The 15,825-nt window shown below is 54.8% G+C and overlaps 1 protein-coding gene and 1 long non-coding RNA gene across 2 annotated transcripts; both read left to right on the top strand.

Annotated features, from left to right (window-relative positions):
* Nucleotides 1–353: 353 nt before the first annotated feature.
* On the top strand, nt 354–8,967 carry LOC310920727 (kallikrein-14-like; the record flags this gene model as incomplete). Its single annotated transcript, XM_083880786.1, has 6 exons — nt 354–359; nt 1,156–1,267; nt 1,457–1,686; nt 3,697–3,949; nt 6,311–6,447; nt 8,815–8,967. 6 exons carry the CDS (start codon nt 354–356, stop codon nt 8,965–8,967), a joined length of 891 nt encoding a protein of 296 aa, XP_083736912.1.
* A 1,373-nt stretch (nt 8,968–10,340) lies between these two features.
* On the top strand, nt 10,341–10,928 carry LOC310920639. Its single transcript, XR_014592026.1, has 2 exons — nt 10,341–10,554; nt 10,603–10,928. It is a non-coding gene; the product is annotated as an uncharacterized lncRNA (long non-coding RNA).
* The last annotated feature ends 4,897 nt before the right edge of the window (nt 10,929–15,825 follow it).

Consider the following 15,825-nt stretch of genomic DNA (forward strand, 5'->3'; position numbering starts at 1 on the left):
TGAAAAAAGGAGGGGAGGGTCACCTGTGTCCCCTCTGTGTCCCCTCTGTGTCCCCTCTGTGTCCCCTCTGTGTCCCCTCAGGGCCGTGGAGCCGCTGCTGCTGCTGCTGCTGCTCACAGGTACCTGGGGACACCTGGGGACACCCCTGGGGACACCTGGGGACACCTGGGGGCACCCCTGGGGACACCTGGGGACACCTGGGGACACTCCCTGGTGTCATTGTCCCCACCCCTGGTGGCCCAGGGGACATTCCTGGTGACATTTATCCCCATAAAGGTGCCACTCCTGCTGTCCCCATAGAGGTGACACCCTTGTCCCCATGTGCCCACGGAGGTGCCACCCCTGTTGTCCCCATGGAGGTGACACCCTTGTCCCCATGAAGGTGCCACCTCTGGTGGCCCAGGGGACACTCTGGGTGGCCCAGGGGACATTCCTGGTGGCATTGTCCCCATAAAGGTGCCACTCCTGCTGTCCCCATAGAGGTGACACCCTTATCCCCGTGTCCCCATAAAGGTGCCACCCCTGTTGTCCCCAGGGCGGTGACACAGGTGTCCCCATATCCCCATTGAGGTGCCAAATTTGGTGGCCCAGAGGACACTCTGGGTGACCCAGGGGACACTCCTGGTGACACTGTCCCCATGGAGGTGCCACTCCTGCTGTCCCCAAAAGGTGACACACTTGTCCCCATGGAGGTGCCACACCTGGTGGCCCAGGGGACACTCCTGGTGACATTATCCCCATAAAGATGCCACTCCTGTGTCCCCATGGAGGTGACACACTGATGCCGCGTCCCCATGAGGTGCCACCCCTGTTGTCCCCAGAAGGTGACACAGGTGTCCCCATGGAGATGCCACACCTGGTGGCCCAGGGGACACTCTGGGTGACATTGTCCCCACACCGTGTCCCCCTTTGTCCCTGCAGGTGCCACCCCCATTGTCCCCACACTGTCCCCTTTGTCCCTGCAGGTGCCACTCCTGGTGGCCCAGGGGACACTCCTGGTGGTCCAGGGGACATTCTGAGTGGCCCAGGGGACACTCCTGGTGTCACTGTCCCCACACCATGTCCCCTTTGTCCCCACAGGTGCCACCCCATTATCCCTTTGTCCCCTCAGGTGCCACTCCCATTGTCCCCACACTGTCCCCTTTGTCCCCACAGGTGCTGCACCTGGTGGCCCAGGGGACACTCTGGGTGACCCAGGTGACACTCCTGGTGTCACTGTCCCCACACTGTCCCTTTGTCCCCACAAGTGTCACTCCTGGTGGCCCAGGTGACACTCCTGCTGTCATTGTCCCCACACTGTCCCTTTGTTCCCGCAGGTGCCACTACTCTTGGTGGCCCAGGGGACATTCTGGATGGTGTCATTGTCCCCACACTGTGTCCCCCTTTGTCCCCACAGGTGTCACTCCTGCTGTCATTGTCCCCACACCGTGTCCCCTTTGTCCCTTTGGTCCCTCAGGTGCCGCCCTGCCGCAGCCACCGCCGTGTCCCCCGGGCCAGCAGGCTCAGAGGGACGGCTCGGGTGTCACCTGTGTCCCCGTGTCCCCGGCGGGGGACGAGGACAGGATCATCGGGGGGTACCCGTGTGTCCCCATGTCCCAGCCCTGGCAGGCCCTGCTCTCCGGGCCCCTGCGCTGCGGGGGGGTCCTGCTGCGGCCACAGTGGGTGCTGACCGCCGCCCACTGCAACGTCAGGTGACAGTGACATCCCTGGGGACAGGGGACACCTCACTGTGACAGTGACACATCCTGGGGATAGCCCACAGGGACAGGGGACAGGTCACAGTGACATGGGACAGGTCACAGGGACAGTGACACCCCTGAGCTGCGGCCGCAGTGGGTGCTGACCGCGGCCCACTGCAACGTCAGGTGACACTGGGGACATCCTTAGGGACAGTGATAGGGACAGGGGACACCTCACTGTGACAGTGACAGGGAGAGGGGACAGGTCACAGTGACATGGGACAGGTCACAGGGACAGTGACATCTCTGAGCTGTGGCCACAGTGGGTGCTGACCGCTGCCCACTGCAACGTCAGGTGACACTGGGGACAGCCCTGGGGACAGTGACAGGGACAGGGACATCCCTGGGGACATGGGACACCTCACAGGGACAGGGGACAGGGGACAGGGGACAGGGGACAGGGGACAGGGGACAGGGGAGGGGACAAGGGGCCGGACACCCCAAGGGGACACAGGACAGGGGTGGTCACACTGGACGGGGATGGTGACAGGGGTGGGGACACCCCATGGGGACAGGGGACAAGGGGACAGCCCATGGGGACATCGTGTGACACCCCCCCAATGTCCCCATCTCCTCGTGTCCCCAACCTCTCCAACGTCCCCAATGTCCCCAACTTCTCCACTGCCCCCAATGTCCCCCAATGTCCCCAATGTCCCCAACCCCACAATGACCCCAATGTCCCCAACTCCCCCAATGTCCCCGCTGTCCCCCAATGTCCCCCAATGTCCTCAATGTCCCCACTGTCCCCCAATGTCCCCCAATGTCCCCAATGTCCCCAATGTCCCCACTGTCCCCCAATGTCCCCAATGTCCCCAATGTCCCCAATGTCCTCAATGTCCCCAATGTCCCCAATGTCCCCCAATGTCCCCCAATGTCCTCAATGTCCCCAATGTCCCCAATGTTCCCCACTGTCCCCCAATGTCCCCAATGTCCCCAATGTCCCCACTGTCCCCCAATGTCCCAATGTCCTCAATGTCCCCAATGTCCCCAATGTCCCCCCAATGTCCCCAATGTCCCCCAATGTCCCCAATGCCCCCAACGTCCCCCAATGTCCCCAATGCCCCCAACGTCCCCCAATGTCCCCCAATGTCCCCACTGTCCCCAATGTCCCCAATGTCCCCAATGTCCCCAATGTCCCCCAATATCCCCCAATGTCCCCAATGTCCCCAATGTCCCCCAATATCCCCCAATGTCCCCAATGTCCCCCCAATATCCCCCAATGTCCCCAATCCTCCAAAATGTCCCCAATGTCCCCCAATGTCCCCCAATGTCCCCAATGTCCCCAATGTCCCCCAATGTCCCCACTGTCCCCCAATGTCCCCAATATCCCCAATGTCCCCAATCTTCTCACTGTCCCCTCTGTCCCCAACCCCTCTGCTGTCCCCAAGCCCTTAATGTCCTAAATGTCCCAACCCTCTGAACTGTCCCCCAACCCCCCTGATGTCCTAAATGTCCCCAATGTCCCCAATCCTCCTGAACGTCTCCAATGTCCCTCAATGTCCCCAACCCTCCAAACTGTCCCCAACGCCCCTGAATGTCCCCAAAGTCCCCAATCCCCCTGATGTCCCCAGTGTCCCCAACATCTCCAATGTCCCCAATGTCCCTCCAATGACCCCACTGTCCCCCAATGTCCCCAATGTCCCCAATGTCCCCAATGTCCCCACTGTCCCCATGTCCCCACTGTCCCCCACTGTCCCCAATGTCCCCCAATGTCCCCAATGTCCCCAATGTCCCCAATGTCCCCAATGTCCCCACTGTCCCCAATGTCCCCCACTGTCCCCCACTGTCCCCAATGTCCCCACTGTCCCCAATGTCCCCAATGTCCCCAATGTCCCCACTGTCCCCAATGTCCCCACTGTCCCCACTGTCCCCACTGTCCCCAATGCCCCCCAATGTCCCCCAATGTCCTCAATGTCCCCGCTGTCCCCAATGTCCCCAATGTCCCCGCTGTCCCCAGAGGTCTCCGTGTCCGTCTGGGCGAGGACGACCTGACCGCCGTGAGGGGACGGAGCAGGACCGGCGGGTGACCTTGGCCGTGTCCCACCCGCGCTTCAACCCGGCCACGCTGGACAATGACCTGGCCCTGCTCCGGCTGGACCGGCCCGTGGCCATCAACCGCAGCGTCCGGCCACTGGCCCTGCCCACGAGCCTGCGGCCGGCCCGGAGAGTCCTGCATGCTGTCCGGCTGGGGACAGTGACCAGCCCGCAGGGTAGGGGACATTGGGGACACTGGGGACATTGGGGGACACTTGGGACAGTGACCTGGACCGGCCCGTGGCCATCAACTGCAGCGTCCGGCCACTGGCCCTGCCCCGAGCCTGCGGCCGGCCTGGAGACTCCTGCATGCTGTCCGGCTGGGGGACGGTCACCAGCCCGCAGGGTAGGGGACATGGGGGACATTGGGGACATTGGGGACACTGGGGGACACTTGGGACAGTGGGGACATTTGGGGACATTGGGGACGTTGGGGACAGTGGGGACATTGGGGGTCATCAGGGGACAGGAACAAGGGACAGTGACCAGCCCACAGGGTCAGGGGACATTGGGGACATGGGGGACATTGAGGGGACATTGGGATCATCAGGGGACATTGGGGACATTGGGGACATTGGGGACACTTGGGACAGTGGGGACATTTGGGGACATTGGGGGACACTTGGGACAGTGGGGACATTGGGGACATTGGGGACATTGGGGGACATTGGGGGCATTGGGGACATTTGGGGACATTGGGGACATTGGGGACATTGGGGACATTGGGGGACACTTGGGACAGTGGGGACATTTGGGGACATTGGGACGTTGGGGACAGTGGGGACATTGGGGGTCATCAGGGGACAGGAACAAGGGACAGTGACCAGCCCACAGGGTCAGGGGACATTGGGGACATGGGGGGACATCAGGGGGACATTGGGGACATTGAGGGACATTGAGGGGACATTGAGGGACATTGGGGGTCATCAGGGACATTGGGGACATTGGGGGACAGTGGGGACATTGGGGACATTGTGGGGATTGGGGACACTGAGGGGACAGTGGGGACATTGAAGGACATTGGGGGACATTGGGGACATTGGGGACACTGGGGACATGGGGATATTGGGGACAGTGGGGACAGTGGGGACATTGAGGGGACACTTGGGGACAGTGAGGGGACATTGGGGGACATTGGAGGACATTTGGGACATTGGGGACATTGGAGGCATTGGGGGCATTGGGGGCATTGGGGGACATTGGGGACATTGGAGGCATTGGGGACATTGGGGGACATTGGGGGCATTGGGGGACATTGGGGACATTGGGGACATTGGGGACATTGGGGACATTGGAGGCATTGGGGACATTGGGGGCATTGGGGACATTGGAGGCATTGGGGACATTGGGGGCATTGGGGGCATTGGGGGACATTGGGGACATTGGAGGCATTGGGGACATTGGGGGACATTGGGGGCATTGGGGGACATTGGGGACATTGGGGACATTGGGGACATTGGGGACATTGGAGGCATTGGGGACATTGGGGGCATTGGGGACATTGGAGGCATTGGGGACATTGGGGGCATTGGGGGCATTGGGGGACATTGGGGACATTGGGGACATTGGGGACATTGGGGGCATTGGAGGCATTGGGGACATTGGGGGCATTGGGGGACAGTGACCAGCCCGCAGGGTAGGGGACATTTGGGGACATGGGGGGCAATGGGGACAGTGGGGAACATTGGGGGACATCAGGAGATGGTCACCAGGCCACAGGGTAGGGGACATTTGGGGACATTGAGGGACATTGGGGGACATTGGGGGTCATCAGGGGACATTGGGGACAGTGACCAGCCCGCAGGGTCAGGGGACATTGGGGACATTGGGGACAGTGGGGACATCAGAGGACATTGGGGACATTGGAGGACATCAGAGGACATTGGGGACATTGGAGGACATCAGGGGACATTGGGGGATATTTGGGGTCATCAGGGGACATTGGGGACATCGGGGACAGTGAGGGGACATCGGGGACATTGGGGGATATTTGGGACATTGAGGGACAGTGGGGGATGGGGCTGGGGGGGAGATTTGGGGAGAATTTGGAGGAAATTTGGGAAAAATTTGGGAAAAATTTGGCGGAAATTTTGGAGGAAATTTGGGTCAAATCTGGGGGGAAATTGGGAAAAAAACTGGGAAAAAATTGGGAAAAAAATTGGGAAAAATTTAGGAAAAAATTTAGGAAAAAATTTAGGAAAAATTTGGAGGAAATTTGGATGGAATTGGGGTGATTTTTGGGGCGAAATTTGGGGTGAAATGGTCAAAAATGGAGAGAAAAATTCAGAGTAACGCCTGAGTATCCTATGAGTAACCCTATAGTAACCTATGAGTAACCCCTGAGTAGCCCCAAAAGTGTCCTGGGGGTGTCCTGACCCCTCTGACCCCTCACTGACCATCCCTGACCCCTCCTAACCCCTGAGTAACCCTTGAGTAACCCTTGAGTAACCTATGAGTAACCTCTGAGTAGCCCCAGGAGTGTCCTGGGGGTGTCCTGGGGGTGTCCTGACCCCGCTGACCCCTCGGTGACCCCGCAGTGACCCTGCCCAGCCGCCTGATCTGCGCCTACGTGCAGCTGCTGTCGGAGGCGGCGTGTCGCCGGGCGTACCCGCGCCGCATCACGCCCAGCATGCTCTGCGCCGGCGTCAGCGACCGCCGCGTCGACTCCTGCCAGGTCAGACCCTGAATGTGCCAAAATAGGCCCGAAAGAGGCCCAAAATCAGCCAAAAAAATCCACCAAAATTTGCCCAAAGTTTGCCCAAAAATGCACCAAAATTTGCCCAAAAACTGCCCAAAAGTGGCCCAAAATGTGAACAGAATTTGGTCATAATGTGCCCAAAATCTACCCCAAATCTACCCCAAAATCTGCCCAAAGTTTGGCAAAATCAGCCCCAAATCCACCCAAAATCCGCCCAAATCCATCCCAAAATCTGCCCAAAATTAGTCCAAAATTCACCTCAAATCCATCCCAAATCTACCCCAAAATCTGCCCAAAAGCTGCCAAAAAATCCACCCAAATCCGCCCCAAAATCCACCCAAATTGTGTCCAAAATTTGCCCAAAAGCTGCCCCAAAATTCACCCAAAATTAGCCCAAAGTTGGGCAAAATCAGCCCTAAATCTGCCCCAAATCTACCCCAAATCAGCCCAATATCTGCCCCTAATTTGCCCCAAAATCCACCCAAAATTAGTCCAAAATTTGCCTGAAATCCATTCAAAATTTGCCCCAAATCTGCCCAAATTTTGTCCAAAATCTGCCCAAAATTAGTCCAAAATTCACCTCAAATCCATCCCAAAATCTACCCCAAAATCTGCTCCAAATCTGCCCAAAAATCAGCCCAAAATTTGCCCAAAATATGCCCAAAAGCTGCACAAAAATCCACCAAAATTTGCCCAAAAAAATGCTCAAAATTTGCCTAAAAGATGCCCAAAATGTGCCCAAAAATCTGCCCAAATTTTGTCCAAAAAATGGCCAAAATGTGCCCAAAATCTGCCCAAAATCTGCCCAAAAATCTGCCCAAATTTTGTCAAAAAAAGGCCAAAATTTGCTCAAAATCTGCCCAAAATCTGAACAGAATATGCCCAAATTTTGTCCAAAAAATGGGCAAAATCTGCCCAAAATCTGCCCAAAATTTGAACAGAATATGCCCAAAATATGCCCAAAATCTGCCCCCAAATCAATCCCAAAATCCACCTCAAATCTGCACAAAAATCCACCCAAATTTTGTCCAAAATTTGCCCAAAAGCTGCACAAAAATCTGCCCAAATTTTGTCAAAAATGGCCAAAATTTGCCCAAAATTTGCCCCAAAATTAGTCCAAAATTTGCCCAAAAGTTGCCCAAATTTTGCCCAAAATCTGCCCAAAATGTGCCCAAAATCTGCCCCAAATCTGCCCAAAATCCACCCAAAAATAGTCCAAAATTTGCCTCAAATCTACCACAAAATCTGCCCCAAATATGCCCAAAATCTACCCCAAAATACACCCAAATTTTGTCTAAAATCTACCCCAAATCTGCCCAAAATCAGCCCAAAATGTGCCCAAAATATGCCCCAAATCTACCCTAAAATCTGCCCCAAAATCTGCTCCAAATCTGCCCCAAAATTCACCCAAAATCCACCCAAATTTGTCCCAAACTCCACCTCAAATCCACCCAAAATCTGCTCAGAATTTGACAAAAATCTGCCCAAGATCTACCCCAAAATTCACCCAATATTCATCCAAAATCCACCCAAAATCGGTCCCAAATATGCACCAAATCTGTCCCAAATCTACCCCCAAATCCACCCAAAATTTGGCAAAATCAGCCCCAAATCTGCCCAAAATATTCCCAAAATCTGCCCAGAATTTGGTCAAAATCTGCCCCCAAATCCACCTAAAATTCACCAAAAATCCCCCCAAATCCACCCAAAATCTGTTCCAAAATCTGCCCAAAATTCACCCCAAAATTAACACACCCTGACCCGAGTGACCCCTGAGTGACCCCAGAGTGACCCCTGAGTAACCCCTGACCCCTGAGTGACCCCTGAGTGACCCCAGAGTGACCCCTGTGACCCCTGTGACCCCTGAGTGACCCCTGAGTGACCCCTGTGACCCCTGTGACCCCTGAGTGACCCCAGAGTGACCCCTGAGTGACCCCTGTGACCCCTGTGACCCCTGAGTGACCCTGAGTGACCCCAGAGTGACCCCAGAGTGACCCCTGAGTGACCTGAGTGACCCCTGGGTGACCCCTGAGTGACCCCTGAGTAACCCCTGACCCCAGAGTGACCCCTGTGACCCCTGAGTGACCCCTGAGTGACCCCTGAGTGACCCCAGAGTGACCCCTGAGTGACCCCTGTGACCCCTGAGTGACCCCTGAGTGACCCCAGAGTGACCCCAGGTGTCCCCTCTGTCCCCAGGGTGACTCGGGGGGTCCCCTCTCCTGCAATGGGACCCTCCAGGGCATCGTGTCCTGGGGGCTCCAGAGTGACCCCTGAGTGACCCCCTGACCCCTGAGTGACCCCTGAGTGACCCCTGAGTGACCTCTGACCCCTGTGTGTCCCCAGGGTGACTCGGGGGGTCCCCTGTCCTGCAATGGGACCCTCCAGGGCATCGTGTCCTGGGGGCTCCAGACCTGCGCCCTGCCCGGACACCCCGGGGTCTACACCCGGGTCTGCCGCTTCACCCAGTGGATCACGGACACCATGGACAACAACTAGGGGACCTCGGGGACACCTGGGACACCTTGGGGACAGCTGTGACATCGTGGGGACATGGGGACACTTTGAGAACATCATGGGGACACCTTGGGGACATGAGGACACTGTGGGGACATTGTGGGAACATGGGGATGGGGACACCGGGGTCACAGCCGGGTCTGCCAGTTCACCCAGTGGATCAGGGACACCATGGACAACAACTAGGGGACCTTGGGGACACCTTGGGGACACCTGTGACATCATGGGGACACCTTGGGGACATGGGGACACTGTGGGGACACCTGTGACATCATGGGGACACCTTGGGGACATGGGGACACTGTGGGGACATTGTGGGGACATGGGGATGGGGACACCGGGGTCACAGCCGGGTCTGCCAGTTCTCCCAATGGATCAGGGACACCATGGACAACAATTAGGGACACCTGGGACATCTGTGACACCTTGGGGACACCTGGGACATTGTGGGGACACCGTGGGGACACCTGTGACATTGTGGGGACATGGGGACACTTTGAGAACATCATGGGGACACCTTGGGGACATGAGGACAGCCTGGGGACACCTTGGGGACATGGTGGGGACAACACGGGGACACCTTGGGGACACTTTGGGGACACTGTGGGAACACCTTGAGGACACTTTGGGGACACCTTGGGGACATCATGGGGACATGGAGACACACGGGGACATCATGGGGACACCTTGGGGACATCCAGGGGACTCAGAGCTGGGGCGGGACAAGGGACGTGGTGACGGTGCCTGGGTCACACTGGGGCCACCAAAGGCCACCAAGGGCCACCCCAGGGCCACCAATGTCCCCACCCCTGGTGGTGACAAAGGGGACGCGGATTTGGGGTCAGAACCAATAAATTCGGAGCAAACGCGGCCTCGGGTCCGTCTCTGGTGTCCCCAACACCCCCCCGATGTCCCCAAACCCCCCCCGATGTCCCCAAACCCCCCTCAATGTCCCCAAGGGTCCCCTGGGTGGGGGAGGGGCAGGGCTGACCCCTCCCCCCGTTCCCGGAAGTGATTTTGGGGCGTTTTCCCAGAATTTTCCCAGAATTTCGTTTATTGAGGCACTTGCGGAGCGGGTGGGGGAGGGGAGGGGAGCCCGGAGTGTTTGGCCACGCCCACGCGGAGGGGAGGAGCCAATGGGAGGAGGGGAGGTGGGGGCGGGGCCAATCGGGGGCCGCGAACCCGAGCGGGGTCAAGCAAAGGTCACCCAAGGTCAACCCAACCCAACCCAAAGGTCAACTCAAGGTCAACCCAAGCTCAACCCAAGCTCAACCCAACCCAACTCAATATTAACTCAAGGTCAACCCAACACAAGGTCATCCAAACCCAACACAAAGGTCAACCCAAGGTCAACCCAACTCAAAGTCAATCCAACCCAACCCAACATCAACCCAGCCCAAAGGTCAACCAAACCCAACCCAAGGTCAACCCAACCCAACCCAAGGTCAACCCAACCCAACTCAAGGTCAACCAAAGCCAAGTCAAGGTCAGGCAACGTCAACCCAACCCAACTCAAAGTCAACCAAACCAAATGTAACTCAACCCAAAGCCCGTCCAACTCAAGGTGGGGTCAACCCTACCCAAGGTCAACTCAACCCATTTCAAAACCAACCCAAGGTCAACCCAACCCAAGGTCAACTCAACCCAACCCAAGGTCAACCAAGATCGACCCAACCCAACTGAACCCAAGATCAACTAGAACCAACTCAAGGTCAGCCAAAGTCAACCCAACGTCAATCCAAGGTCAACCAAACCCAACCCAACCCAACCCGAAGGTCAACCAAACCCAACCCCACCCAACTCAAAGTCAACACAACCCAACTCAACCCAAGATCAACCCAACCCAAAGTCAACTCAAGGTCAATCCAACCCAAAATCAACTCAACCAATGATCACCGAAATACAAACCAACGCAACGATCAACGTGAGTCAAGATCGGACAAGAGAGAATCAAGACAAACCCAATGGTCAACCCAAGTCAAGATCAACCCAATGGTCAACTCAAGATAAGACCAATCCAATGGTCAACTCAAGATCAAGATCAACCCAATGGTCAACTCAAGTCAAGACCAACCCAATGGTCAACCCAAGATAAAGATCAACCCAATGATCAACCCAAGATCAAGACTAACCCAATGGTCAACTCAACCGTTAACGAAATCGAGACCAACCCAATGGTCAACCCAAGATCAAGACCAACTCAATGGTCAACCCAAGACCAACCCAATGGTCAACTCAAGATCAAGACCAACCCAAGGATCAACTCAAATGAAGACCAACCCAATGGTCAACCCAAGTCAAGACCAACCCAATGGTCAACCCAAGATCAAGACCAACCCAATGGTCAACCCAAGATCAAGACCAACCCAATGGTCAGCTCCATTGGTTACCAAAATCCAGACCAATCCCCGTGGTCAGCCCAAGTCAAGGTCAACCAACCGATGGTCAAGCTCAAGGCCGACCCAGGTGAGGGTCAACCAAGACCAAACCAAGGCCGAACTCAAGGCAAGACCGACCAATGGCCAACCTGAGCCAGGCCACGGTCAACTCAAGTCATGGTCAAGCCAAGATCAACCAATGGTCAATGAGGTCAAGGGCAGCCCAAAATTCAGATGAGATCGTCCCAAACCGAGGTCAAAGGTCACCCAAAGGTCACCCCCAAAACCGGTCAATGATCAACGAGGTGGAGATTGACCAATCCAAGCCCAGACCACGCCCATTCAAGGTCAAAGGTCACCCAAAACCAGCCAATGGGCAACGAGGTAAAGACAGAACAAGCCACGCCCACCAAAGGTCAAGGTGAGGTCAAGGTCACCCGACGGTCAGCCAAGGGTCACCCAAAGGTCACCAAGGTCAAGGTCACCCAAAGGTCGACCCAAATCCAGCCAATGGTCAATGAGGTCAAGATTGACCAATCCAATGACAAGACCACGCCCACCCAGGGTCAAGGTGAGGTCAAGGTCATCCAAAGGTCACCCAAAGGTCACCAAGGTCAAGGTCAACCCCACCCCTCCCCCACCCTGATGAGCTCAGTGCACGAAGCCCCTCCCCCCACGCCCGGCCACGCCCCCCATTCCCGGCCCCGCCCCCCAAAAAACCACCAGCAAATCACGGGAGGGGGGAGGGGCGGGGTCACATGGCCGAGGGGGCGGAGTCGGGGGGCGTGGCCGGGCGGTGCCACGGGGTCTCCTTGTAGATGAACCAGGAGCCGCCGGCCCAGAGCAGGAGGTTGAGGAATCCGAAGGCCTGAGAGGAAAAATGACCCAAAATTTGGGGTTAAAGCCACGCCCACAACTCCATAGACTCCACCCAATTCATTAAGCCACGCCCACAAACTCATTAAGCCACGCCCACAACTCCGCAACCTCCACCCACCTCACTAAGCCCCGCCCACAACTCATTAACCCATGTCCCAACTCATTAAGCCCCGCCCAACTCATTAAGCCCCGCCCACAACTCCATAAGCCCTGCCTACCTCACTAAGCCCCGCCCACAACTCACTAACTCTTGCCCACCTAATTAAGCCCCGCCCCAATTCATTGAGCCACGCCTACCTCATTAAGCCCCGCCCATCTCACTAAGTCACGCTCCAATTAACCCCACCCACCTCACTAAGCCCCTCCCACCTCATTAAGCCCCGCCCACAACTCATTAGGACACACCCACAGCTCCAGTATTCCTGCCCACCTCACTAAGCCACGCCCACAAGTCATTAAGCCACGCCCACAAGTCCATAAACACCGCCCACCTCACTAAGCCCCGCCCCCAATTCCTTAAGCCCCACCCACAACTCCATAGACTCAGTCAGCTCCATAGACCCGCCCACCTCACTAAGCCCCGCCCACCATTAATTAAACCCCACCCACCTTCATTGACCACGCCCATAAGCCATTAAGCCCCGCCCACCTCACTAAGCCCCGCCCCCAGCCCTCAAACCCCCCTTCCCCATTCCCTGCCTCAGTTTCCCCACTTATTTCACCCCCAAACCCCCTCCCCCAACCCCCCCCGTGCCTCAGTTTCCCCCGTCACTGACCATGGAGGCCCCCAGACCCCCCCCCAGACCCCCCCGTGCCTCAGTTTCCCCACCTGATCTCCCCCCAAATCCCCTCCCCCACCCCCCAAAGCCCCCCAAACCCCCCCCCCAAACCCCCCCGTGCCTCAGTTTCCCCCGTCACTGACCACAGAGGCCCCCAGACCCCCCCCAGACCCCCCTGTGCCTCAGTTTCCCCACTAAATTCACCCCCAAACCCCCTCCCCCACACCCCAAATCCCCCCAAAACCCCCCAGACCCCCCCCAAACCCCCCGTGCCTCAGTTTCCCCACTCAATTCCCCCCAAACCCCCTCCCCCACACCCCAAACCCCCCCAAAACCCCCCAAACCCCCCCCAAACCCCCCCGTGCCCCTCCCCCACACCCCAAACCCCCCCAAAACCCCCCAAACCCCCCCCAAACCCCCCCGTGCCTCAGTTTCCCCACTCAATTCCCCCCCAAACCCCCTCCCCCACACCCCAAACCCCCCCAAAACCCCCCCAAACGGCCCCCGTGCCTCAGTTTCCCCACTGAATTCACCCCCAAACCCCCTCCCCCACCCCCCAAACGCCCCCAAGCCCCCCCGTGCCTCAGTTTCCCCCATCACTGACCACAGAGGCGCCCAGCCCCCCCATGGGCGTGGCCTCGGTGCGGACGCAGGTGGCGGTGGGGGAGGGGCAGTGGGGGAGGGGCGCGGCCAGGGCGGTGCGGACGTGGCGCAGGGCCTGGGCCCAGGCCGAGGACGAGACCAGCCACAGCACGGACAGAACCACGGACACAACAAAGTCCTGCGGAGAAAAATAAATAGAAATTAAAAAAAAAAAATAAATGAAAAAAATCCGGTGAAAATTGGTGAAAAAATGGGGAAAAATGACCCAAAAATGACCCAAAAATGACCCAAAAATGACCCCAAAATGGCCCCAAAAATGGAGAAAAAGTGACCTGAAAATGGACCCAAAAATGGGGAAAAAATGACCCAAAAATGGAGAGAAAATCAAACAAAAATAGGGAAAAAATGACTCAAAAATGGGGAGAGGGAAGGGAAAATTGGGGAGAAAATGATCCAAAAATGGGGAAAAAAATGACCCAAAAATGGGGAAAAAATGAGGCAAAAATGGGGAAAAAAATGACCCAAAAATGACCCAAAAATGGCCCCAAAAATGGAGAAAAAGTGACCTGAAAATGGACCCAAAAATGGGAAAAAAATGACCCAAAAATGGAGAGAAAATCAAACAAAAATAGGGAAAAAATGACTCAAAAATGGGGGAGAGGGAAGAGAAAATTGGGGAGAAAATGATCCAAAAATGGGGAAAAAAATGACCCAAAAATGGAGAAAAAATGAGGCAAAAATGGAGAAAAAATGACCCAAAAATGGGGAAAAAATGAGCCAGAAATGGGGAAAAAATGACCCAAAAATGGGGAAAAATGAGGCAAAAAATGGGGAAAAATTGGTCCAAAAATGGAGAAAAAAAATGACCCAAAAATGGGGAAAAAATGAGCCAAAAATGGAGAAAAAATGACCCAAAAATGGGGAAAAAATGAGCCAAAAATGGAGAAAAAATGAGCCAAAAATGGGGAAAAAATGACACAAAAAATGGGGGAGAGGGGAGAAAAAACTGGGGAGAAAAATGGGAAAATTGGTGAAAAAAAAAGAGAAAAAATGGCTCAAAAATGGGGAAAAAATGACCCAAAAATGGGGAAAAATGAGGCAAAAATGGGGAAAAAAATGACCCAAAAATGGGGAGAAAATGACACAAAAATGGGGAAAAAAATGACCCAAAAATGGGGGAAAAAATGACCCAAAAATGGGGAAAAAACGACACAAAAATGGGGGAAAATGACACAAAAATGGAGAAAAAAATGACACAAAAATGGGGAAAAAATGAGCCAAAAATGGGGAAAAAATGAGCCAAAAATGGAGAAAAAATGACCCAAAAATGGGGAGAAATTTTGGGAGGGAAATGGGAATTTTGGGGTGAAAACTGGGATTTTTTTGGGGGGGGAAAAACCTTGGCCACAGCACGGACAGGAGGACGGACAACACAAAATCCTGGGGGTAAAAATAAATATAAATTAAAAAAATAAATGAAAAAAATCCGGTGAAAATTGGTGAAAAAATGACCCAAAAATGGGGAAAAAATGAGGCAAAAAAGGGGAAAAAAAGACACAAAAATGGGGAAAAATGAGGCAAAAATGGGGAAAAAATAACCCAAAAATGGGAGAAAAAATGACCCAAAAATGGGGAAAAAAAGACACAAAAATGGGGAAAAAAATGACCCAAAAATGGGAGGAGAAAGGAGAGAAAATTGGGGAGAAAAATGGGGAAAAACAGGGAAAAATGCGGAAAAAATGACCCAAAAATGGGGAAAAAATGAGGCAAAAAATGGGGAAAAATTGATCCAAAAATGGAGAAAAAAAATGACCCAAAAATGGGGAGAAAAGGACCCAAAAATGGGAGAAAAAATGACCCGAAAATGGAGAGAAAATAACCGAAAATGGAGGAGAAAACGGCCCAAAAATGACCCAAAAATGGAGAGAAAATCAAACAAAAATAGGGAAAAAATGACTCAAAAATGGGGCAAAGAAAAGGGAAAATTGGGGAGAAAATGATCCAAAAATGGGGAAAAAAAGGCCCAGAAATGGAGAAAAAATGACTCAAAAATGGGGAAAAAATGAGGCAAAAATGGGGAAAAAATGACCCAAAAATGGGGAAAAAATGACCCAAAAATGGGGAAAAAACGACACAAAAATGGGGAAAAATGACCCAAAAATGGGGAAAAAATGACCCAAAAATGGGGGAAAAAATGACCC

Source organism: Zosterops lateralis (genome assembly GCF_965231275.1).
Source record: "Zosterops lateralis genome assembly, chromosome: 31".
Classification (NCBI taxonomy): domain Eukaryota; kingdom Metazoa; phylum Chordata; class Aves; order Passeriformes; family Zosteropidae; genus Zosterops; species Zosterops lateralis.